General features: G+C 41.2%; 1 protein-coding gene and 1 pseudogene across 2 annotated transcripts in view; both read right to left on the bottom strand.

Moving 5' to 3' along the window:
- PPP4R3A (protein phosphatase 4 regulatory subunit 3A) overlaps nt 1-8,585 on the bottom strand; it is a 34,278-nt gene extending 25,693 nt beyond the window's left edge. For both annotated transcript variants that reach the window (XM_020875927.2, XM_020875928.2), the window contains exon 1: nt 8,338-8,585. In XM_020875927.2, the coding sequence (XP_020731586.1) occupies nt 8,338-8,479 (142 nt within the window). In that variant the 5' untranslated portion in view covers nt 8,480-8,585. The remainder of the gene's footprint in view (nt 1-8,337) is intronic.
- Nucleotides 8,586-12,764: 4,179 nt separating this feature from the next.
- LOC110126356 (reactive oxygen species modulator 1 pseudogene) lies at nt 12,765-13,171 on the bottom strand (annotated as a pseudogene).
- Nucleotides 13,172-26,123: the final 12,952 nt, after the last annotated feature.

Here is a 26,123-nt window from a genome sequence, read left to right as displayed (position 1 = left end):
GTTTTATCCATTCTAAACAGTGACCAGACACTTGAGAAAAAGGTGCGCTAACATTTCCAAACTGAACTAGCTTTGCTTTAAATTCATTTACTAATTTTGATACTGTCCTGTGTTAGTAATTTACTGACCCTTCACTACCATGTAGTCATAATGGTGCTAAATGGTACTGAATATATATAGTAAAATATCAGCATTTGCCAAGTTGTGGTGACTTAATTTGCAAACACCCAATCTAAAAATGGGCAATGGTTCTGAACAGATACTTCTCCAAAGAAGATGGCAGTATCAAGAAAAGATGCTCAACATCATTATTCATTAGATAAATGCAAATCAAAACCAAGAAAAGATAACCATTTCACACCACTTAGGAAGCCTATAATCAAAGACAGATAATGACAAGAGCTGGCAACTGTGTGGAGAAATTGGAACCCTCAAACATTTTTCTTGTGGGTATATAAAAAGGCATCTACTTAAGTTTGGCAGGTCCTCAAAGTGTTAAAAGTTACCAGCAATTCCACTCCTAGGTATATACAAGAGAAATGAAAACATATGCCCACACAAGTATGTGTACATACATGCACAGGAGCATTATTCATAATAGCAAAAAATGGAAACAATCCAAAGGTCCAAATACTGATGAATGGATAAAGTGAAATACTATTCAGCATACAAAGGTACCAAGTTCTGATCCATGCTATAACAGATGAACCTTGAAAACATAAGTGAAAGAAGCCAGTTACAAAGGACCACATATTTTAGGACTGTGTTTATATGTACTGTCCAGAATACGCAAATTTAGTGGATATGCAGACTGGTGGCTGCTTAAGACAGGGAGGAAGGGGGAACAAATGGGTGCTAATGGGTACATGATTTCTTTTAGAGAACAAAATGTTCTCTCACTGTGGTGATAGTTGCATAACCCTGTGACTATACCAGAACATACTGAATCATACACTTTAAATGAGTCAATTAGCTGGCATGTGAATTCTGCTACCAAATAACCCCCTAAAGTGTAAATATTCATATGATGGAATACCATACATTGTTAATGAACCAAATATATATAAATGCAATAATGTATATGAACCTTACAAACATGAATGAAAGAAGCCTCAGACAAATGTATACCCCATAAGTCCATTTACATAAAATTAAAAAAGTGCCAAATATTAATCTATAGTGTTAGAAGTTAGGTTTATTGCGGGGAAGCGGGAGAGATAGTGACTGAAGAGAGACATGAACCGGGCTTCCAGAATGCTGGTTATGATGTGTTTTTTTTTTTAAGAGAAGGGGTAAAACAACACATGGCATAGGGGCTGTAACTATTTTATCACTTCAAGTTGTGATTTTAAGAAACACACACCTGACTTGGCAGCTGCTAAAATGAAACACCCAGCATTGGTAAAACTGTTATTTTTTAAGAACCAGTTTCCATCCCCTGTCCCTGTTCATTTGTTTCAAAACTCTCAGTAATGTTACAGCATTAGGAGGACTAGAAAGGAAAAATCAATTACAAATTATCTGAAGTTTGAAGTGTTCCCTCCCAAAGTGCTGGCTAAAACAAAGATAAGCACATACCAGAAGTTTCAGGTGTTAAAAGGTATTCTTTCTCCTGGGGCACTCAAGATTCAGGGGAAGTATCTCTCCTAAAACCCATTTCAGCCATATCCCATGGTTTTAGTCTAAGATACAACTTAAGGTAGTCCAGTTCTGGTCCCCAAGTACCATGTTCCCTAAGATGTCAGTAGGTTGTAGAGGCTGGACCATGGAAAGCAACCTTTTAATTGGGAGACTAAGTAAGATAACAATGGAAAAAGACATGATGCTGATGTATGGCAGAAACCAACACAATATTATAAAGCAATTATCCTTCAATTTAAAATAAATAAAAATAAATTTAAAAAGAACCCAGAAAGACATATTTCTAGTTTTATTCCTAGCCCATCTATTAGGTTCCCCACCCCCACCTCTCAGTTCCTATTGGATCAAGTTATAAGCACTTATCCAATCAATCAAAAAAGAACCAGTTGAGTGTCAACATGTACCTACACAATCTTTCCCTCAACAAGTTTGCTACCAGTCGCTACAGTAGTGAGAACAGTAGTTCCATCCTAATAATAAATGAGTGTGGAAGGGGATGCAGAGTTCAACTGTAGGTGAGAGGTATTTATCATGGTAGTAGAGAAAACAAGGGGAGAAAGAAGAGAATAATCCTTAACAGGAGACCTTAAGCAAGATCAAGGGAGTTAAAGGAGACACATGCTTTTGATCATGGATAGATCCAGCATATAAATCTTAACAACTGAATCACATATGCAAAACAGCTCCCCACCCCAATTTGAGAAACATATACATCCTCTCCAATGAAATAGATGCCTTCCTTTATCCTCCAAGGGGAATTCATTCTCACCACCCAGATACGATACCATCTTTCACACATCTGAGAAACCTCACATATTTGAGAAAGACACTCTTACACAAACAAGAGAAAGACAAGCCTAAAGAGCAAACCTCAATATCAAGACTTGAAAAAGGCCTTCCCACTTGAATGACTCAGAAGGAAATATGGAAATGCAAAAACAAGAGACTGATGAAGCTAAGGGGACTGCATCAATTAAACTTGCCATTGTAGAATCTATCACAGCAAAATCAACTACCCACAGGTGAACTAAAGAATACTCCTGCAAAGCAAATGCTTGCCAGTCCATCCCAAAGTTCTGTATACCCGCAAGTCGATATTTATGCATATATATACTTCAAAAAATAAAAGAGGGTCCTTAACTCTCATTTACTATTCCAAAACTGAACATCAGCACAACCCTTTTGGAGGATCATTTATCTTTATCTATGAAGCTTTTAAACACATATTACCCTTTAGTCCAACAATCCTTCTAGGAAATTATCCTATGCCCTCATATAAGTGCCAAGCATATGAATAAAGATTTCATTAGCAGTGTTTGTAAAGGTTAAAGAAAACTAGAAACAATGTCTGTGCCAGCTATAGTCAGAGTGTGGAGATCTCAAAAGGCCTAGAAAATCAAAACTATTTTCATAATATTACTAAGAGATTAGTTGCCCTTTTCATTCTTATTCTCAGTGTGTCTACATTGATACTGCAACAGACTGAATGCAGAAGCAGAAAAGAATCCTTTATAAAAAATTAAGTTGGACATTAAAGAGATATGTAAAAATGTAAAAGAAAAGACTTTTGAAGTCTAAGCTTTAACATGGTAAATACTGATATTTTTTGTTCAAACATATAAAGCTTTCAGAGGTCCTCAGTTTTAGTACATTAAAGGTATCCTAAGGGAAAAAATTTGAGAAATGCTACTGTGTCAATAATGCTATACTTTGTGAATACTATGCTAACTTTAGATGAAATAGACAGAACTGTATGAAAAAGGGAAAGTGTTAGTCAATTTGTGTATCCTGACACAAACAGATGTCCCAAACATAATGATAAAAGGGAGGTCTATACACTCAGGAAACAGGAAGACAATGGTAAAGGGGAAATTGCCCACTCATAACATAACCAAGACAATCACAGGTAAAGCTGTTATGAACTGACAGCAAGAAAAAGTGACCATAAACAGTACAACTATGAGTATAAATAATTAAATCATTAAAAATGGTCCCTCTCTACTTCACATCTTCGGTCTCCTATAAAATAAAATATGATAACTTCTCTAGTATCCTGTTGCAAACTCCCAACACAACCCTATCAAAACGAAACAAACATCTCCAGGGATAGGGTGAGAGCAGTTAGTACATTCAAAAGAAGTGAAATGAGAGAATGCAAAACTCGTGCCTGCAGTATGGATCCAGCTACGGACAGCGTGTTTGCTTCCCAGTTCTAATAAATACACTCATACAATATGTGCATGCTCAGTCGCCAGGCTACTCTGTCCATGGAATTTTACCCACAGGAGTAGTGGAGTAGGTTGCTATTTCCTACTCCAGGGGACCGGCCCCACCCAGGGATTGAACCTGCATCTCCTATGTATCCTGCATTACAGACAGGATTCTTTAACCACTGTGGAATAGTTCATGCAAATCTTTTAAAACAGAAGGATTTTATATTAAAAAAAAAAATCTAGGTTTTTGGCTGGGTACAGGAAAAAAAGACCCCAAAACTATCCAATCAAAGAATCAATGCACCAAGACTTAAAGTGAGAAAAAAATAATACCTCTCAGGGTTGCTTTTGAGTATTAACTGAATATATAGTGCCTGACCCAGAACCTAACACGTAACCAGGACTCAATAGTCTTTTTTTTAATAGCATGATCAGAATACCATTTCCCTGGCATCACTTTATTTCTGAATAGTAGAAAAATTAGTATTGATAACAATGATCTAGAAACACATTATAAACAAAAGACTAGGCATCACAGACTCATTGTACTGCTTAAGAAAAACATTCTAGTATACACTATTTAGGAAGCATTCCATAATTGTTGAGACTTAAATCTTCTGTTATATAGTTTAATTTAGCTGGAAAATTCACTTGTTCAAAAGGTATCAAAAGAAATTAATGTAAAACCAAAAATCTCACCTGCATAGGAGATTAGTGTAATGCTTTAAACCTATAGTAGATTGGTATTCCGGGTCCCTCCCACTCAATTTTGTGGACCACAAAGGCACTTAAAAACTAAAATGAAAGCTCAGGGAAAAAACTTGATAGTGTTACATTAAGAGGTCTCACACCTCTGTCAGCCTTCAACACTCTCCACCCCAGTTATACACAACGTAGCCGAAGCCCTGAACTCAAGTTATCACATGTAACAGATGATAACTAAAGGGTTGATTATCCTAAGCCTATTAATTTTCCACAATGCAGGACTACACTAGAGAAAAAGAAAGTGCATTTAAATCATGTTTTCAAAGTGAAATAGTTCTCCCACTGAGTTCTTCATGGTAGCTAAATTTTGAAATGTTTATTGTTGCAAGATCATATACTATTTTACTTATTTACAAGAATAACATAGAAAATGCTGATTCTATCTCTGTTCATTTCTCACCACAGCAGCCAAAACAAAACAGACTTTCCTACCCAAAGTGTTGACCTCTTCTCCTATTTATCTACAACCAAGTTCTATCAAGAGGCAGAAGCACAGGATTCCAGTTTTTACCATTAGCTAGCAGTGCTACCCTGAACAAAACACTTCCTCATGTCTCTCATTTCTTCAGGCCTCAAGTAACAGTGAAAATCAAATCTTTTTAACTCTGAATAAACAAGTCAGAATTAAAACTATTAATGTAAATTAATTAAAACTGTTAATATATTAAAAATTTATTGATTTTATTAATAAATATTAATTAAAACTATTGGATGTAAAAAAAAACATAAAACTTAAAGTAAAAAACATAAAAACACTATTCTTGATGACTGGCAAGTAATCCAGAATAAAGAGTACTGATGTGATTTTATGTTCAAAGATATCCTTCAGTATGCAAAGAAATTCCAATTTCTTTATCAATTCTAAAATTGGTAGGAGGTGACAAAAATCATAATGGAAAAAAAGAATGATTTGAACATAAAATGAGAGAGTAAGCAACAAGCTAATATGTACAGCATAAACTGGAAAAAAAATACACTAAATAATCTTTACTGAAGATGGAAACTTACAAGTACATGGCTATGATAAAACCTGAGAAATTAGGTAATCTATCTTTGTTTTTAAAAAAGGATACATTCCAACAGCATATTTTGCTAGCAGGAACCCACTGAATAAGGATGCAAATCAGAAAATGGATTCAGTAGCTAGTGGGACACCTCTCCTCCAAGGCAAAGTGAGCTACAGACTGTCAAGCCAACTCAGCTTCACAGGGGAAGGGCGTATTTGCCCAGAACAACATGGACTGACGGAAGACACAAGTACTTCCATTCAAAAACTGCCTTCATGATTTTCAGGTTAGTCTATAAGGTCCTCTAGCAAGATAAATGACTCATATGGAAAATCAGAAAAAGAAAATTCTGAATTATCCCGTAATGGCAAATGAGGGAAGCACACAATAATGGATAACCCAAGCTAGCAGCCAATGCAAAAATTCCTACATGTGGCTTGGAGACAAATTACAACTTTAAATATCGTTAGGCTAAAAATTTGTCTTCATTTCCTTTGAAATAAAACTTGGATCTAAGTATAAAGCAGCAAATGCAAGCAGACAATAATATGGGTGTTTCAAACACACACTGTAAACAGTTAATGATATTAATTAAATAATTGATAATACGAGTTTCAAGTCATAGTCTAGAAATCTCATTCAATCTGATACCTCTCCCTGAACTCAGTTTGAACACTGATCTTGCTTTTTAATTAACCTAGCTATGTGACCTTTGGTTCTTTAGCTTCTTTCTCTAGGCCTCAGTTTCCCAATCTGCATATATGGCTAAAAATAGTACCTACATCAGAAAACACCAGAAGATACAACTGGCACACAGCAGACACTCAATAAATTTTGACTATTATTCCTATTTGGAGTTTTCCTGTTAGAAAAAAGAATATCAAAAGTAAAAATTATTTATAAAGGATTCACAAATATCTTGGAATTTTCTAGCCTACTTTTGGATTCAGTTTTCCTAATAACTTATACATTGAACAAGGGCACAATCAATTTTTTTTTAGTTCTTTCCCTAACAGATAAAAATGGCGGGGCGGGGGGGGGGGGGGGGGATTCTTGTATTATTGTGGTAAAAGAGTATGATTCCCTATGATAAAATAACATTAGGACTTAATGCTTTAAAGTACTTTAAACAAAGGACTTTGTATGAGTACAATTAAACACAAGATGTGAAGTTACCTCTTATTTTAAATTATTAGGAGATTTCAAAGAATTCATCTCGAATCTACAAATGCTTTCATCTTAAGTTAGCCAAACCTATAAAGCTTATACTTTCCAACTCATCACAAAACAAGTTTTCCAAACAAGCAAAAACATAGAACTTAAGAGTAGTTGGTAATCATGTGATAGTCATATACCAAAGTAAACTAACACTTCACATTCAAACTTGTATTTTAAGAGGCAAGTAATATAGACCTCAGAAAAATATATCCAATGAATTCAAAACCCTTTAAATGCCTCCAAGAAAACATAGTTTTTCTCCGCTTTTATTTTGGGGGAGCCTTATAAAGTAACCCGTGGGCAATATACTCCAAGTTACTACTTTTCTTTCAACTCAAATTGAAAAGCAATGTCCCTGCAGTCGTCAATTACAGAATGGTGAGCCTTATCTGTTCCATGGAACTGGAGTTCTGGCTAGGAAGTCCAATTAAAATTCCTTAAAATGAGTTTGTAATAATTCAGATACAGAACAACTACAATCATAAACCGAGATAGTTAGCTACCATAAAACTATTGGATATTGTTACAAAACAGGTTTTCATATTGAGAGGAACAATTTTGAAAAAAGTTTTACACCATGTCAACTTTTTCTTAAAGGGAAATTCACGATATGCCACCGGGGGAAGTGGCAATCCCTGAAGAGTTGAGTCTTTAAAAATGGGAAAAGCTTATCTTCAAACAACTTGGTCTTTGAACCTTGAGAGCTGTTTCAAAATCTGTGAAGCTTACGCACCACTGGGGCAATCGAAAGGTTCTAGAGATACTTGCCAACTTCTCCCCACCTGTTAACCGAACCAAACTATGAATACATATTTAAGCAATCAAAAAGCTCCGATAAAATGACTCCACACTTGCGGAACGTTTACACAGTGAAACTACACACAAACACCTTCACTTCTAATGAAAAAGACAACTAGCACTGGGGAAACACCCATCTATCTTCTTACGCAAATTAATATTTTCTCTGCCTAGTGCAGGGCTGCCAGATCCATGAACCAGCGCTGTCAACCTGCAACAGGATCGGAAAGATGCAGCAGTAATAATGTGTATGGGCGGGGGGCGGGGGAGTACAACAAAATATTCTTGTTCCAAAAAGCGAAACTGTTAAGAACTTTCTCAGCTCCGAGAAAAGTTTCATGCCTGCTCTACAGATGGATGAACTAAGGCAGAAGATCGGTTTAATCAGTACCTTTCTCAAGGTCACTCTGGTGCACAGGAACGGGCCCGCTCCGGACTCCCGCGCCCACGTCCCCGACCTCGCCACACTCCCAGGCAGCTCCGCTCAAATGCGACCGGGCGCTCAGAGACCGAAACACTCTGAGAGCTCGCCAGGCAGTTACGGGAGTACTGGGGTGCCGGGGCCCGCTCTGCCCCGAGAAGGCGGCAGCTGCAGCCCAGCCGCCCTCTTCGTCCTCCCAGGGAGCGGCCCAGGATTTCCCCAAAGAACCGGGGAGGTGGCCCAGGGACGCCGGGGAGACGAAGGATTCACTCACCGTCACTCTCGGCCCTGACAAGCAAAGACATGCCCTTCAGGCGCTCCACGTAGCCGGACGACACATGTCCGGTGCCCCGGTCGTCCCACTGCCGGTCCTCGTTGAGGGTGTAAACCTTCACCCGACGTCGGGTGTCGGTCATCTTGCCGCCTGGGGGCCGGGCCCCGCCGGAGTCGCCCGGGAAGCGGGTCCGGGGAAGGCGGGAACACGCCCGCGACCCGAGGGCTCCTCGGCCTCACTGCCGCTGCTGGCCGCCCCGGAGCCGCGCTGCCGCACGCATGGCCCGCCGCGGGGCCGAGTTCTGGTCCCCGCCTTTCCTCGCCTCTGGCTCCTCGGCGCTATTGTCCAGGCCCGGGGAGCCCTGCCGCCCCAATCGGGGCGTGCAGCGCTTCGCAGCTTCCCGCTCCGCCGCGCTAGGAACTCGGGGCGCCGGTCACTGCCGTGCTCCCGCCTCCGCCATGATCTCAGCCAAGCCGCTTCCCGCGCCGCCGCCGCCTCCTCAGGCCGCCGCCGCCATGTTTTCCTTCCTTATACCTGGTCCTGCCACCGCAGCCGGAGGCTGTGCTCCACTCGCCTGCTTCAAAAGCCCGAAGCTGACGGGCGCCGGTTCCCGCTGCAACTGTTACCACTGCGCGGGAGACTCCGAGAGCCCCCGCAAGCGCACGAGCGCTTCTGGCTACCGGGAGTCCCTATCCCGCCGCCGCCGCCGCCTCTTCCGTCTTCCTCACCGAGCCAAAGCCGCCGCCATCTTGGTTCGCCCCTCAATAGTGGCGCGCGGGGCCACCCAGGCAGCGGCTGCAGGGGCGGCCCGCTGGCCCCACCATTTAAAGAGACGGGAACGAAGCTGTGAGCCTCGCAGCGGCGGAGGCCTCGGATGGAGGCGGGAGGCGGGCCCCGGGTTGCCGAGGTGGCGGGAGCGCAGGGAGCGGAGGAGGCGGAACGCTGGTCGCGCCGGTGACGAGCCGGGTCTCCCTCGCGCTCCCCGCACGCACCGTCGTGCGAGCGCAGGGCGGGTGTGCGTCCGTCGCGCCCTGTGTTCGTCATCAGCCCCGCTCCGGATTCGAAAGGGCGTGGAGCCCGCCTCTGGCTGCTGCTCTTTACGACGCTTTTTGCCCTCGGGGCGCTCGGCGTCTGGGGTTCTGGAGCCCGCAGCCGTGTTCACCGATCGCTCGCGGTCCAGAAGCCGATCCCGGCGGGCATCAGGCGGCTTAGGCCTGGGGTCCTCCCGTGCCCGCCCGCCTCCGCGAGTATCCTGTCCGAGCCGCCTTTGGGGCTGGACTGGGCACCCGGAGCGCAGAGGTCGGTAGCGCCGGAGCCTTCTGGCCTCGGGCCCTTTTCCTTTAGGACGAAATAGAAAAGTTTTTAGGCCGGGAGGTCAGCCGCCGGTCCTGGGCATTGCTCTGGGGCAAAAACTGCGGTGCGAGTCTGGGGTCCGGGGGCAGTTTTCTTCTTCTGGTCGTGGGACCAAGCTTGAAATCACAGGTCTAGATCCTCCACTTATAATAGTTGCTACCTTTGTTCCTCTGTCCTTTGTCAGAATTGTTTTCTAGCTCTTCATGTTGCGAAAAGGACTTAAGGGTTTTACAGAGACAAATGGGGTACTGTATAATCATGTTAAGTAATTTTCAACGTTCAATGTTAAGCGCTGTTAATCTTCACGGAAGAATGACATTCTCATTCCTATCATACAAACAATAGCTACCATTTTACAGGGCTTTTTATTATTTGCCGGGCCATCTAGGTCATTGCTGGCCACTGGGGGAAAAATGTGAGTTTCATATGTAGCTTTAAGGTAGCCACTCCTTAAAAGTATGAAGCAATTGCTGAAACTTGTGTTTTTACTGTGTTAAGAAAAAAATGCCTGCCATGCCAGTTCTGCAAGATTCCATGCATTAGCCACTGCAGTGTCCCCAAGACTGCACCCTGAGGTGAATTCAGGATGGGGAAAAACGGCAAGTATTCTGTGGTCTGGATTCACTGGTCCCAAGAAAAATAAGATATACATATCTATGGAAAAATTTCTATGACCGCTAGATTCTAACATCTTCCCCAAAGTAGAAAAGCTCTAAAATCATTAACTCAAGATGTCTGTTATTTGTGATTTACAGTAATCTTTTTATGCTTCACTAGGAATGCTTTTCCTAGCAAAAAGTTTGTATGTATTCCTGGCACCTCCCTTATAACTTTGGAGCAGTGCTTTAGCTCTAAGAGCCTGTCGCAAGGTCTATAGCCATCAGTTAAGATTTCTGAATAGAACTTAACTCACAACTTCTAGTGTCTTTTTCAGCTGACAGTTGAATGCAAAATATTCAGTATAAAATTAATGAGATATTTTGAATGATTATTTTCATGTTAAGTTCAAAAAGTGATATTAAATTTACCTTGAGTGTCAATTTCTATTTGGATGCTGAATCTTCATTGGAAATGTATGATGTGAGTTTCAGTTCAGTTCAGTTCAGTTGCTCAGTTGTGTCCAACTCTTTGAGGCCTCCTCCCTGTGGGTTTAGTTTTCACTAAATTTACAGCTGAAAAAGTAGATTCACAAACTAAAGTTACGTCAAATATACTTTTTCCCAAAAATCAAGTATCATTTTTAAAATTTAAAAATCAATTAAAATTTAGTTCAGTCGTGTCTGACTCTGTGACCCCCATGGACTGCAGCATGCCAGGCCTCCCTGTCCATCACCAACTCCCGGAGCTTGCTCAAACTCATGTCCATTGAGTCAGTGATGCCATCCAACCATCTCATCCTCTGCCGTCCCCTTCTCTCACCCTCAATCTTTCCCAGCATCGGGGTCTTTTCCAATGAATTAGTTATTCGCATCAGGTGGCCAAGGTATTGGAGTTTCAGCTTCAGCATCAGTCCTTCCAATGAATATTCAGGACTGATTTCCCATAGGATTGACTGGTTGGATCTCCCTGCAGTCCAAGGGACACTCAAGAGTCTTCTCCAACACCACAGTTCAAATTAATTAAAATTCACAGTTCAAATTAATTAAAATTAAGTAAGATTTAAAGTTTAGTTCTTCAGTCCCATTAGCCAAATTTACAGGGCTTAGTTCTGAAACCAGCAGGACCCTGTGGGGCTTCTGGGCACAGAAGACTTCCTGTGTCCCCTATGCCTTGTTTTCAGGGAATAGATTCCAACCTTCATCACCTTCCCTGAGTCATAAAGGGCACATAGAAACAGTTGCTCATCAGGGAAGGGAGGGGATACAGAGACAGGGAAAAAAAAAAGTCAAGAAAGCATTAGTGCAGCCCTGGGGCAGGGTTGCCTCAAGGCATACACAAAATTTCTTTAAGCACCTTCTGTAACTAAGTTCAGTTCAGTTCAGTCGCTCAGTCGTGTCTGACTCTTTGCGACCCCATGGACGGCAGCATGCCAGGCCTCCCTCTCAATCACCAACTCTCAGAGTTTACCCAGACTCATGTCCATTGAGTTGGTGATGCCATCCAACCATCTCATCCTCTGTTGTCCCCTTCTCCTGCCCTCAACCTTTCCCAGAATCAGGGTCTTTTCAAATGAGTCAGCTCTTTGCATCAGGTGGCCAAAATATTGGAGTTGCAGCTTCAACATCAATCCTTCCAATGAACATTCAGGACTAATTTCCTTTAGGATGGACTGGTTTGATCTTGCAGTCCAAGGGAATCTCAAGAGTATTCTCCAACACCACAGTTCAAAAGCATCAATTCTTTGGTGCTCAGCTTTCTTTATAGTCCAACTCTCACATCCATACACGACTACTGGAAAAACCACAGCCTTGACTAGACAGACCTTTGTTGACAAAGTAATGTCTCTGCTTTTTACTATGCTGTCTATGTTGGTCATAGCTTTCCTTCCAAGGAGTAAGTGTCTTTTAATTTCATGGCTGCAGTCACCATCTGCAGTGATTTTGGAGCACAAAAAAAATAAAGTCTGCCACTGTTTCCACTGTTTCTCCATCTATTTGCCATGAAGTGATGGGACTGGTGCCATGATCTTAGTTTTCTGAATGTTGAGTTTTAAGCCAACTTTTTCACTCTCCTCCTCACTTTCATCAAGAGGCTCTTTCTTCACTTTCTACCATGAGGGTGGTGTCATCTGCATATCTGAGGATATTGATATTTCTCCCAGAAATCTTGACTCCAGCTTGTGTTTCATCCAGCCCAGTGTTTCTCATGATGTACTCTGTATATAGGTTAAATAAGCAGGGTGACAATATACAGCCTTGACGTACTCCTTTTCCTATTTGGAACCAGTCTGTTGTTCCATGTCCAGTTCTAACTATTGCTTCCTAACCTGCATACACGTTTCTCAAGAGGCAGGTCAGGTAGTCTGGTATTCCCATCTCTTTGAGAATTTTCCACAGTTTATTGTGATCCACACAGTCAAAGGCTTTGGCATAGTCAATAAAGCATAAATAGATGTTTTTCTTGAACTCTCTTGCTTTTTCTTTTTTTTTTTACTCAAAGACTTGCTTTATTATAGTACACTTGGGATGGAACTGATGGGAGGGGGTGCGTGTTGTGGGCAACCACTGCCCTGATTAGCATCGGATGCCTATCCCGATGGCCATGAATGTGCCAAAGGTGCCGCCACTCTGCATCATGGTTTTTCTGATGCCACCCATCAGCTCCCGACCCCGCATTCCGATCCTGAGACAGGAAAAGTTGCCGAAGGGCACCCCCGCCGCCATGCCCACGGCGCAACCCATCACAAAGCCCATCTTCACGCGGTCGAAGCAGCTTGGCTGGGACTGTCCATGGGGACCCACGGCCACCAGCATCTCGCTCGTGGCTTCGGTCGCTCAGATCTACGTCTTACACGGAACACGAGCTGGAGCGCACTCTCTCTTGCTTTTTCGATGATCCAGCGGATGTTGGTAATTTGATCTTGGGTTCCTCTGCCTTTTCTAAAACCAGCTTGAACATCTGGAAGTTCACGGTTCACGTATTGCTAAAGCCTGGCTTGGAGAATTTTGAGTATTACTTTGCTAGCATGTGAGATGAGTGCAATTGTGCGGTTGTTTGAGCATTGCCTTTCTTAGGGATTGGAATGAAAATTGAACTTTCCAGTCCTGTGGCCACTGCTGACTTTTCCAAGTTTGCTGGCATATTGAGTGCAGCACTCTGACAGCATCATCTTTCAGGATTTGAAATAACTCAACTGGAATTCTATCACCTCCACTAGCTTTGTCATAGTGATGCTTCCTAAGACCCACTTGACTTCTCACTCTAAGATGTCTTGCTCTAGGTGAGTGATCACACCATTGTGATTATCTGGGTTGTGAAGATCTTTTTTGTATAGTTCTTCTGTGTATTCTTGCCACCTCTTAATATCTTCTGCTTCTGTTAGGTCCATACCATTTCTGTCCTTTATTGAGCCCATCTTTGCATGAAATGCTCCCTTGGTATCTCTAATTTTCTTGAAGAGAGCTCTAGTCTTTCCCATTCTATTCTTTTCCTTGATTTCTTTGCACTGATCACTGAGGAAGGCTTTCTTATCTCTCCTTGCTATTCTTTGGAACTCTGCATTCAAATGGGAATATCTTTCCTTTTCTCCTTTGCTTTTCACTTCTCTTTGTTTCACAGCTATTTGTAAGGCCTCAGAGAGCCATTTTGCTTTTTTGCATTTCTTTTTCTTGGGGATGGTCTTGCTCCTTGTCTCCTGTGCAATGTCATGAACCTCTGTCCACAGTTCATCAGGCACTCTATTGGATCTAGTCCCTTAAATCTATTTCTCACATCTACTGTATGTTGTTAGGGATTTGATGTAGGTCATACCTAAATGGTCTATTGGTTTTCCCTACTTTCTTCAATTTAAGTCTGAATTTGGCATAAGGAGTTCATGATCTGAGACACAGTCAGCTCCCAGTCTTGTTTTTGCTAACTGTATAGAGCTTCTCCATCTTTAGCTGCAAAGAATATAATCAATCTGATTTTGGTGTTGACCATCTGGTGATGTCCATGTGTAGTCTTCTCTTGCGTTGTTGGAAGAGGGTGTTTGCTATGACCAGTGCATTCTCTTGGCAGAACTCTATTAGCCTTTGCCCTGCTTCATTCCGTACTCCAAGGCCAAATTTGCCTGTTACTCCAGGTGTTTCTTGACTTCCTACTTTTGCATTCTAGTCCCCTATAATGAAAAGGACATCTTTTTAGGGTGTTAATTCTAGAAGGTCTTGTAGGTCTTTATAGAACCATTCAACTTCAGCTTGTTTAGCATTACTGTTTGGGGCATAGACTTGGATTACCGTGATATTGAATGGTTTGCCTTGGAAATGAAGAGATCAGACTGTCATCTGTAACTAATACACCCAACAAAAGGAAGATGTTGGATTCTTCACTGGAGAGACCACCTAAGGCCAGATTAAAGGAGACCCTGCACACACCCTACCCTTATCAGCAACCCCACACTTTAACCATAAAACCTGGCTTAAAACTCAGCATTCAAAAAAGTAAGATCATTGCATCTGGTCCCATCACGTCACGGCAAATAGATGGGGAAAAAGTGGAAGCAGTGACAGATTTTCTTAAGCTCCAAAATCACTGTGGATGGTGACTGCAGTCATGAAGTTAAAAGATGCTTGCTCCTTGGGAGAAAAGCTATGACAAACCTAGACAGTGTATCAAAAAGCAGAGACATCATTTTGCCAATGAAAGTCCATACAGTCAGTGCTGTGGTTTTTCCAACTCACTGGACATGACTTCGAGCAAGCTCTGGGAGATGGTGAAGGACAGGGAAGCCTGGCATGCTGTAGTCCATGGAGTTACAAGGAGTTGGGCGTGACTGAACAACAATGGTTTTTCCAGTAGCCATGTATGGATGTGGGAGTTGGACCATAATGAAGCTGAGCGCCGAAGAATGGGTACTTTCTAACTGTGGTGTTAGAGAAGACTCTTGAGAGTCCCTTTGGACTGCAAGGAGATCAAACCAGTCAGCCCTAAAGGAAATCAGTTCCTGAATATTCATTGGAAGGACTGATGCTGAAGTGAACTCCAGTACTTTGGCCACCTGATTCAAAGAGCCGACTCATTAGAAAGACCCTGATGCTGGGGAAGATTGAGGGCAGGAGGAGAAGGGGGTGACAGAGGATGAGATGACTGGATGGCATCACTGCTCAATGGACATGAGTTTGACCAAACTCCGGGAGATGATGAAGGACAGAGAAGCCTGGCATGCTGCAGTCCATGGGGGTCTCAGAGTCAGGCATAACTGAGCGACTGAACAAAAATCTGTTAACTTTTTACCCTTTAATTTTTCTGCCAACTCAGACCTTCCATCTGGGATCATTTTCTCTTTGCCTGAAAGATACCTTTTTATAGTCCTGTAGTGAGATTGTGCACTTGGCGAAACTCTGTTAGTTTTTGTCTGAAAATTATTTTTTTCTTCATCTCTGATAGATAATTTTGGTTGCTATAAAATTCTAGGTTGGTGGTTATTTTCTTTTAAATATATTAAAGATATTTTCAATTGTCTTCTTTCTTTTGTTGTTCTGAAGAAATCAGATGATTTCTAATTTCTACTAATGTTTGCCTTTTTGAGGATGATACATTTTATTTTCCCTGGCTGCTTTTTAATTCTTTATATTTTGGGTTTCTTTAGTTTCACTATTTATTTCACTTTTTACTTGTATTGCTTGGGATGTGTTGAGCTTCTGGAGTCAGAACGGCTGTTTTTCATCATGTGCTTGACGTTATCCATCATTTCTTTGAATATTGCCCTCTGCCCTCTTATCCTCCCCTTGGGGTACTCAATCTGATTGTATTTTAGATTTTTGTATTGCTTTGTCTTCATCTAAGTCTACCATATGTTCTTTATTTTCCATCGTTTTCTCTTTCTAGTTTGACATTGTTTGTTTTCTTACTGGATTTCTTTGTTGTAACAACCTATAATCCAGTTATCTAACACTTTTTTCCTAGCAATATTGTCATTCTTGTTCCTCATTCACTTAAAATTAGTTTGCACAGCTGTTTTATAGCATGTATCTGATAAATCCAATGCCTGAAGACTTTGTGGGTATGTTTTGGTTTGTTATTTCTCTTTACTTTTGCTGATAGAGTCCATTTTTTTTTTTTTTTTTTTGAGGGAGGGATCCTGTTATTCTTCAGCTGAGGTTTGGACATTGTACTTGAAAAACTATTTGTAGAAATGGCCTGAGGCCAAGAATTGAGGTGCTTTACTTCAGAAAAAGTAAAGCACCTTGGAAGAAAAGCTATGCTCCTTGAAAGGAAATCTATGACCAACCTAGACTGCATATTGAAAAGCAGAGACTTCACTTTCCCAACAAAGGTCCATCTAGACAAAGCTATGGTTTTTTCAGTAGTTATGTATGGGTGTGAGAGTTGGACCACAAAGAAAGCTGAGTGCCAGAGAATTGATGCTTTGGAACTGTGGTGTTGGAGAAGACTCTTGAGAGTCCCTTGGACAGCAAGGAGATCAAACCAGTCCATCCTAAAGGAAGTCAGTCCTGAATATTCATTGGAATGACTGGTGCTGAAGCTGAAGCTCCAATACTTTGGCCACTTGATGTGAAGAACTGACTCACTGGAAGAGACCCTGATGCTGGGAAGGATTGAAGGCAGCAGAAGAAGGGGACAGCAAAGGATGAGATGGTTGGATGTCATTGCCAACTCATGGACATAAGTTTGAGCAAGCTCCAGGAGTTGGTGATGGACATGGAAGCCTTGTGTGCTTCAGTCCATGGGGTCACAAAGAGTTGGACATGACCAAGAGACTGAGCTGAACTCACTTCAGAGAAGAGTTGCGTTTGCCTCTGCCACGTTTTGGGTCACTTTAAAGCAAGTTTAAACTTTGTCAACCCAGGTAATTTGAAAACTGGCCATGTTTCCATGAGGGCTGTTCCACTTCTTGGTCATCCTGTCCTATTTGTGCTTTGTGTTAAGTCGTTCAGTCGAGTCTGACTTTTTGTGAGCCCCCCATGGACTGTAGCCCACCAGGCTCCTCTGTCCATGGGGATTCTCCAGGCAAGAATACTGGAGTGGGTTGCCATGCCCTCCTCCAGGGGATCTTCCCAACCCAGGAATCAAACCAGGGTCTCCTGCATTGCAGGCAGATTCTTAAAAAGCTGAGCTTCCAGGGTAGCTCTGTCCTATTAGAGTCCCTGCTACGGTCCTAGGCTTTGGTTCTGTCCTTCTCTTCTGCATAACTGTTTTTTGTTTTGTTTTCATTTTGGGGCTTACAATTTCTTACTGTATTATAATTTTTAATGCTATTAAGATTTTTTAAAATGTGTTACCCACCACTTTTTTGTCATTTTTCAGCATGTAAATTAGCCTTCAATGACAGGATGACATATGGTATCTCCTTTTATCGGTTACATAAAGTTCTTAATAGCCACAAAATTCTACATAGTTAAGCAATGTGATCTGAAGGAAAAAATCCACAATTAAAACCTCATTTGTCAGGCTTCTCTGGTGGTCCAGTGGTTAAGAATCTGCCTGCCAACGCAGGGCTGTGGGTTCAATCCCTGCATGGTCTAGAGTCCATGCTCCACAATAATAGAGTAGCCCCCACTTGCTGCAACAAGAGAAAACCCACACACAGCAATGAAAGCTTAGTGTAGCCACAACAAAACAAAAGAACAAACCTCTTTTCCCAAGATCAGGAAGCACTGTCATTTCTCATTACAGACGAAAACCTCTGTTAATTCCAAAATATGATAGTCCTCTCTTGAGTGCTTGTTTGAGTTCCTAATATAGAACAAATATATATAAGCATCAATGGAAGACTAAGAAATTTAAAAACAGTTGAAGTTCTAGAAACACACCAGAAAGTTGCATAACTAAGGTACTGTATTAGTTTCATAGAGCTTCCTAACAAATTACCATAAATTGTGTGGCTTAGAACAACCAAAAGCCACCTCTTACCCTCGAGGCCAGAAGTGTGGAACCAACATGTCAACAAGATGGTGCTCCCTCCAGAGGCTCTAAGGGAGAGAATCTGTCCCTCACTTTTCTAGCTTCTAGTGGCCACAGGTGTCCCTGGCTCATGGCCACCTCACTTCTGTCTCCCTCATGGTCACGTTCATGGTCATGTGTCTTCCCTCTCTTCTGAGTCTTCTCTTCTGTGTCTCTATCACATCTCCCTCTGCATTTCTAAGGACACTTGGGGTGACATTTAGGGCTCAGTCATATAATCTAGGATAATCTCTCCATCCTAAAGTCCTTAACTTAATCACATTCGCAAAGCAGTCCCACCCACCCCCAAATACAATGAATACAATAATTCTATAGGAGTCATATTATTAATAGCATATTATAATACATGGTGCTAAATATATCCTGTTAATTTTTTTTAAGCCATAGTTTGTTGCTGCTTGTAAACATGATGTACAAATGTCCAATCTTTACTTTGAAAGTTAAAAGTTTGTATTATCCAACCATATAGTTTAGCAACAGATTTATGTGTTAACAGAATAAGGATCCAATATGACAGTTTTGCTATCTACCAAGTGTTTAATATGTAGATTTTACTCATGCTATATTAAAAGCTAAAAACCTCACACATATTCTATAAAATTGGAGGAAAAAACCATAGGATTATAAGCATGGAGCAATACTTGGATATCCTTTACTTGATCCTCTGTCTTTTTAATAGCAATTGACAGCTAATGAAACATGTGGCTAAAAGATTCATGAGATAATTTGTATGATGTGATCAGGACTGGTCTAGGTCAAATTGGAGGGTCCAGGTCATTCTTTATACCTTCTTTCATTCTTCCACCTTCCCTCAGTTTCTCTTAGTTAAATTGTGACAGTCACATCTTCCTCTCACATCCAGTCACCTAAAAAAGAGTGATTACTTGTGCACTATGTCTTCCATACAAAAATAACTAAAGCTGCACAGATATTGGGCCTTTTAACTCTGAAATGTTAGCAATGATGGCTCAAGGAAGAACTGGATGTGCACTCAGAATACATTGTGGACCCCCCTGCATGATAGATTGCAAGCATCCATCCTCAGAACTCTTCATGTATGCAGTCAGTCAAGATGGATACCTACTGAAATTCCAATTTTCTAGTCACTTCAAAAAGACTTCAATCCTTGAGAGAGAGAGAGAGAGAGAGAGAGAGAGAGAGAGAGAGAGAGAGTGTGTGTGTGTGTGTGTGTGTGTGTGCGCGCGCGGGCGCACGCGCGCTCGCCCGCACTGACTCAGTCATGTCCGACTCACACTTTGGCACGAGTGTTTCCCTCTACTGTTTTCTGTTGCATTTCTCTTCTGAGACAGAAGGGGGAGTAATCACTTCTCCTAGCCTGACCTGGGAGGTTCAATGTCCTCTACAGGAATTAGGGCAGCAGTTCAGTTCAGTTCAGTCGCTCAGTCGTGTCCGACTCTTTGCGACCCCATGGACTGCAGCACACCAGGCCTCCCTGTCCATCACCAATTCCAGGAGCCTACTGAAACTCATGTCCATCGAGTCGGTGATGCCATCCAACCATCTCATCCTCTGTCGTCCCCTTCTCCTCCCGCCTTCAATCTTTCCCAGCATCAGGGTCTTTTCCAGTGAGTCAGTTCTTTGCATCAGGTGGCCAAAGTACTGGAGTTTCAGCTTCAGCATCAGTCCTTCCAATGAATATTCAGGACTGATTTCATTTAGGATGGACTGGTTGGATCTCGTTACTGTCCAAGGGACTCACAAGAGTCTTCTCCAACACCACAGTTCAAAAGCATCAGTTCTTTGGCGCTCAGCCTTTATGGTTGAATGCTCACATCCATACATGACTACTGGAAAAACCATAGCTTTGACTAGATGGACCTTTGTTGGCAAAGTAATATCTCTGCTTTTTAATATGCTGTCTAGTTTGCTCATAACTTTTCTTCCAAAGAGCAAGCGTCTTTTAATTTTATGGCTGCCATCACCATCTCCAGTGAATTTGGAGCCTAAGAAAATAAAGTCTGTCATTGTTTCCATTGTTTTCCCATCTATTTGCCATGAAATGATGGGACCAGATGCCATGATCTTAGTTTTCTGAATGTTGAGTTTTAAACCAACTTTTTCACTTCCCTCTTTCATTTTCATGACAAGGCTCTTTAGTCCTTCGCTTTCTACCCTAGGTGTGGTGTAATCTGAAAATTCATAATGGCCTTCACTTCTTGAGTTTTAAAACACTAAATAATATAACAAGCACTAAATGAATGTTGGCTTGTTTGATAAACTGCATGTGTGCATGCTTGGCTGAGAGCTGCGTTTTCAAAAGACATTTTAAAAGGCAAATGAACAGAGATTTCACTGTGTTGGACTGCTAGTATCAGTTAACTTTCTAGTAATCAACATGCTTCTGATTTCTGCATATTTAGCCTCTAAGGTCCCGTGAAAGTGAAAGTCGCTCAGTTCAGTCCAACTCTTTGCAGCCCCATGGACTAATCAGTCCATGGAATTCTCCAGGCCAGAATGCTGGAGTGGGTAGCCTTTACCTTCTCCAGCAGATCTTCCTGACCAGGAATCGAACCGGGGTCTTCTGCGTTGCTGGCAGATTCTTTACCAACTGAGTTATCAGAGAAGCCCTTTAGGTCCCTTAGCAGGAGGAACTTTTTGTCTTCTGATTTGAGGTTGCAAACTGCTAATCTGAGGATCAAATCCAGGTGATTGACCTATTACCTTTGGCTGCATAGTTTAAAAGTTGGGAAATTTTACATAAAAATCTTGATTTATGATTCCCTTGAGGGACTGGGAAATGTAACCACATTGCTTACATTCCCACAGGACAACAATGTGTTGGTGATACACAGGAGAAATTAGCTTTGAAGAAGACCTGCCAGCTCCAGTTGGCTACAGGTTTCTCTTTTCTTGCTTCCTTACTGATTCCTGGCTCCTGTAAGCCCATTAAGTTTCTGACTATTCTTAGGAGATCAGTAAATGCCTTGCTGCCTAGGAGACAGATGGCTACGTTTTAGATGAGTCAGCAGAACAGTTTTTGAGAGTTTGTGTGTGTGTGTTTAGTGTAGCTGCAAAAAAAGTTAAGTACCAAAGATTCAACAGACTTGAAAAGAAAAACATTTCCTAGGTTATGTGATTTATATCCCTTTTGAAGTTCCTTAACTCTTTCATGAGTTGATTTATCTCTCAATATATCTGATTTGTTTTTCTTTTGCTAAAGACATTAGAAAATTTAACTGAAACTAAGACTTAAAACAAATTAATAAAAAACTTTACCAGGGCTATTTTTTCTTTCTAAAGTGATTAATAATAATTACTATAAAATATTGAATGGTGAACCAAGCAGGCATGTATCCGGATGGCATTTACTAGAAGCTATTATTTCCAATGTGTAGATGGAAGTATTGTCTCAATAATTTTTTATTTCCATTTTAAGCACATTCAGATTTTAAATAAATGCTACAAACAACACATCGGCAACTGCTGTGAAACCAAGAACTATTTACATTAACCTGGTAAGATAATGAAAAACTATGTTTTAAAAAAGTCAAATGCTCAAAATCCTAGAGCAGAGACCATAAACTAGTAGCCCTACTACTCTGTCTCACACATTGTAATTCAAAATAGTAGTTGCAAACTTGGAAAATCACGGTGCTGTAGTGCGGCTTCCACAAGGGGGCGCTGCCGAAACACTTGACCAGGTTAAGTAACATGCCTGGCCCGCAGGCATTGAGTGTGACCGTGCTCCACAGTTATTCTTTTTCAGTTCAGGCGTATTACAAGGAGACTCATTTTCACCATTTCTTCCTATCTTTAGAAAGTATTTATGGGAAAACACACACACACACACACACACACACACACACAAGAAGTAGCTGTTCGAAATGATAAGGCCAAAATGTGACATCATTGTGTGAGTATTAAATCCAAATAAATTAGCAAACTATCAGAATTAGAGGATTTAATAAAATGACTGTGAACAGACAAATGTAGCTGTTAATAATGCTCTAGTATTTCAGCATGGAAAATAAGATAATTTCTCCCTTACCTCATCGTTTTAAAAGTATGTACTAAATACAGCGATTCTTGTTACGTGTGGTAGTTAAGTTCTATAAAGTTGCCACAGACTCTGTGTTAGTGAATATTGAACTATTACTTCTAGGGGAAATACAGGGATGGTTTCCTGTGAGCTTCTAGTCACAGCTGACCAAGGCATGACTTTGTTTTTTGTGTGTTTCTGTTTAAAGACACTTTATTTAACATAGTCACTAGAATTTTTTGCACTTGGAGAATCCCTCTCTTCCTCTCTAGTGATAGAGGAACTCACCACATTGCTAAGTACTTCCACCTCCACACAAACCACACTGTCCTTACCATCCTTAGTCCTCAAAAATTAGAATGGGCCAGAAGTACAAGTTAGTCAAATGCTGAGGAACTCAACCTGACTCAACTCCTGTCTTGTTGTTAGCCCTGAGGATCCTGTAATCCTCACTTTCCCCTCAACAGTGATTCTCACTTTGAGAAATAATCACTGGCTGGCCCATGAAGATCCCTTACTCTTAGACCATAGGAGGTTCAAATCTGATCCAATTTGGTTTTCTTAAATATTACCAAGGTCTTATCCACTACACTCATACTTATTACTGATAGTTCAAATACATTCAGTACTTTCCCCTGAGATATCCCACCTCAGGACTTATACGATCTTCATGCTGAAGACCTGGTCTTCTGGAAAAAAAAAAATGCCATCAAAAGACCAATCTTGAAGCCAAGTGGAAGGAACCTCATTTGTTGTTGTTTAGTCACTAAGTTATGTTTGACTCTTTGCAGCCCCATGGACTATAGCCCACCTATAGGCTCCTCTGTCCATGGAATTTCCCAGGCAAGAATACTGGAGTGGGTTGCTATTTCCTACTCCAGGGGAATCTTCCCAACCCAGGGATCGAACCTCTTGTGCTGTGCTGTGCTAAGCCGCTTCAGTCGTGTCTGACTCTTTGCGACAATATGGACTGTAGCCCTCCAGGCTCCTCTGTCCCATGGGATTCTCCAGACCAGAATACTGGAGTGGGTCGCCATTTCCTCTCCATAGGGTCTTCCTGACCCAGGGATCGAACCCTCATCTCCTGCATTGGTGAACAGATCTTTACCGCTGAACCACCTGGGAAGCCCAAGGAAGCTGATGCTGTCTTTCTAACCACTTGTGCTGCAGCAGAACTATAAGGAATACATCTTTTCCTGTCTCAGTATCTAAAAAACAGAAGTCTTATTCTGAAGTTGGGAAAATCACCCGAGCAGCAGACCTTAAACTGAGGCTCCTTGAGAGCTCCCAGTGCAGATGATGATGACATGAGACAAGCTGCTTTCTCATGAATTTTGGAAAAAGCAGGTGGCACCACAGTGGGGTCAACTTTCACCCACGACCTTGGAGCACAATTGCCTCGGATTCCTGTCTCCAATGCCCTTCATGTTCCTCCTTTGTATCTTCATCATTTTTTAATTTTTCTATTTTTCATTAGTTTCAGAACATCCCGAGTCATGTCTTTCCTATTCCTTTCCATTTCTGCCCTCCTTCTCTCTTCCTCATTTATCTACAGTTGTGCATTTTTTTTCACATTTGCCCCATCCCCCGACTTCTCTGACCCCTACATCATAAGCAAGAACATGTGAGATGCTAACCAAGAAATTCACTGCATTGCCTCCACAACGGTGTCACAATCCTGACCCCATCCTCAAAAGATCTCCACATCAATTTCCTGGAATCCACTAGACTGGTTCTCACTGGCCTTGGGTCTTGGTTTTACTCCTTTTTACAGCCTCTGATAAACAATTTCCTGCTTTCTTTTATAAGAATTCTTCTGATTAAGTACCTTTTCTCCAGAACCCTTTCTCAGCTTTAGACCACCATCAGAGCTCAACAGATGATTAAGCCCATGCTCCAAAGCGGGAGCCAACAAGAAACTGCTGACTCCATGGCCAGTTTCACTGAGCCTTGGCCAAAACCCACAGGAATTAATGAGATTGTTCTAAGACTGATGATGTTTGTAGTCAACAAGAGGAGGCACTGATTAAGGCCAAATACAGACCTTTTCCCCTCTGTCCGAACCTGCAGATGAGACCAGATACTGACCCTCCAACACTCCTTCTCTTGTCTCATGACTGATTTGCTAAGATTACAGTTGTTTGTCCCCTGGAAACTAGCTAACCACAGAAAAAGACGTTTCCTGTTCACATAATTGATGTGACTTCTTGCTGGAAAAACAAACCCAACTATAAATCACCCCCTCTGCGACTTGTTTACTCCTCCCTAAGGCAGAATCACCCTGAGGAGACATTCTGATCTTTGTATCTTAGATGCTGTCACTATTGCCGGAAGACAACCTATCTCCTTACCTGATTGACTTAAACGTTTGATATTTGTTGTTCAGTCACTCAGTCTTGTCTGACTCTTTGCGACCCCAAAAACTGCAGGCTTCCCTATTCTTCACCATCTTCCAGAGCTCATGTCCATTGAGTCAGGGATGTCATTCACACATCTTATCCTCTGTTATCCCCTTCTCCTTCTGCCTTCAATCTTTCCCAGCATCAGGGTCTTTTCCAGTGAGTCAGTTCTATGAATCAGGTGGCCAAAGTATTGGAGCTTCAGCTTCAGCATCAGTCTTTCCAAAGAATATTCAGGGTTGATTCCCTTTAGGACTGACTGCTTTGATCTCCTTGCAGTCCAAGGGACTCACAAGTACTCTATTGTCTGATCACTTTTAGTGTGAAGTAAAAGTGACCAGACAGTAGAGTACGAGTGTAAAATCAAATGGACCAAGAAACAGAAATCAGTCTATGTTACAAGGGAATACCAGGTAGGATAAACAAGATACCACCAAGGAATGGCAAAAAAAATTGTTTTGATTGACGCTACTGGCCAAATTGCCTGGGACATCCCATGGACAGGAGAACCTGTTGGGCTACAGTCCATGGGGTCACAGAGTTGGACATGACTGAGCAACTAACACTTGCATTTTCATGGAGAAAAGTAAAGTTGAATCCTTACCTTATTCCAGTAAAAAGATGAGTCTCAGACTGAAGTCCTAAATTCAAAAAGTAAATTTATAAATTGAATTGAATAAAATGTAGGAGAATATCTATGTGAACTAGAAGTGGAGAGAAATTCCCTAACCAAGACTCACATAATGAAGAAATGTGAGTGCATCAAACTTAAAAAATTTCTGATAAGTAATGTACCCATGTGGCAAAATTAACAAAGACATGACAGACCAGGAGATATTTGAAAATCTATTACTGACTAGGGGTCACAGCAAGGACAATTGATTTTAGATAATGATTTGAAGATCATTATTGAGTGATAAATTCAACTTAGAGAGTTGCAAGCAGAACTTTAGAAAATGAAGCAATGGCCCAGAGGGATGGGATGGGGAGAGTGGTGGGAGGAGGGTTCAGGATGGGGAACACATGTACACCCATGGTGGATTCAAGTCGATGTATGGCAAAACCAATACAATATTGTAAAGTAAAATAAATAAATTAATTAAATTAATTAATTAAAAAAATAAAATATCAGCGTTCATAGCAAGCATTATGAAAATATACTCATCAGCATCTTGTTTACATCATGTAAATAAAAATGTAAAATATAAAATGCATATATATACAACAGTGTATATATTACACTGTTTATTGGGAATATATATATTAATAATTAGTCATATTTAATTGTATAGGAAAAAACAATTATTTTACAAAATTAAAGTAATCAGAATCTAAAAGTTCTGTTACTTCATAATATATATGCTATTTCTAAACTCCAAAGTGAAAAAAAAATGAGCACTAATACCTGAAATGTATCTTACTGTATTAAGAAAAAATAGAGGTACTTTTAGTATGGAATAAAAATAAAT

Source organism: Odocoileus virginianus, chromosome 16 (assembly GCF_023699985.2).
Source record: "Odocoileus virginianus isolate 20LAN1187 ecotype Illinois chromosome 16, Ovbor_1.2, whole genome shotgun sequence".
Taxonomy (NCBI): Eukaryota; Metazoa; Chordata; class Mammalia; order Artiodactyla; family Cervidae; genus Odocoileus; species Odocoileus virginianus.
This window is presented reverse-complemented; position numbering and strand designations above follow the sequence as displayed.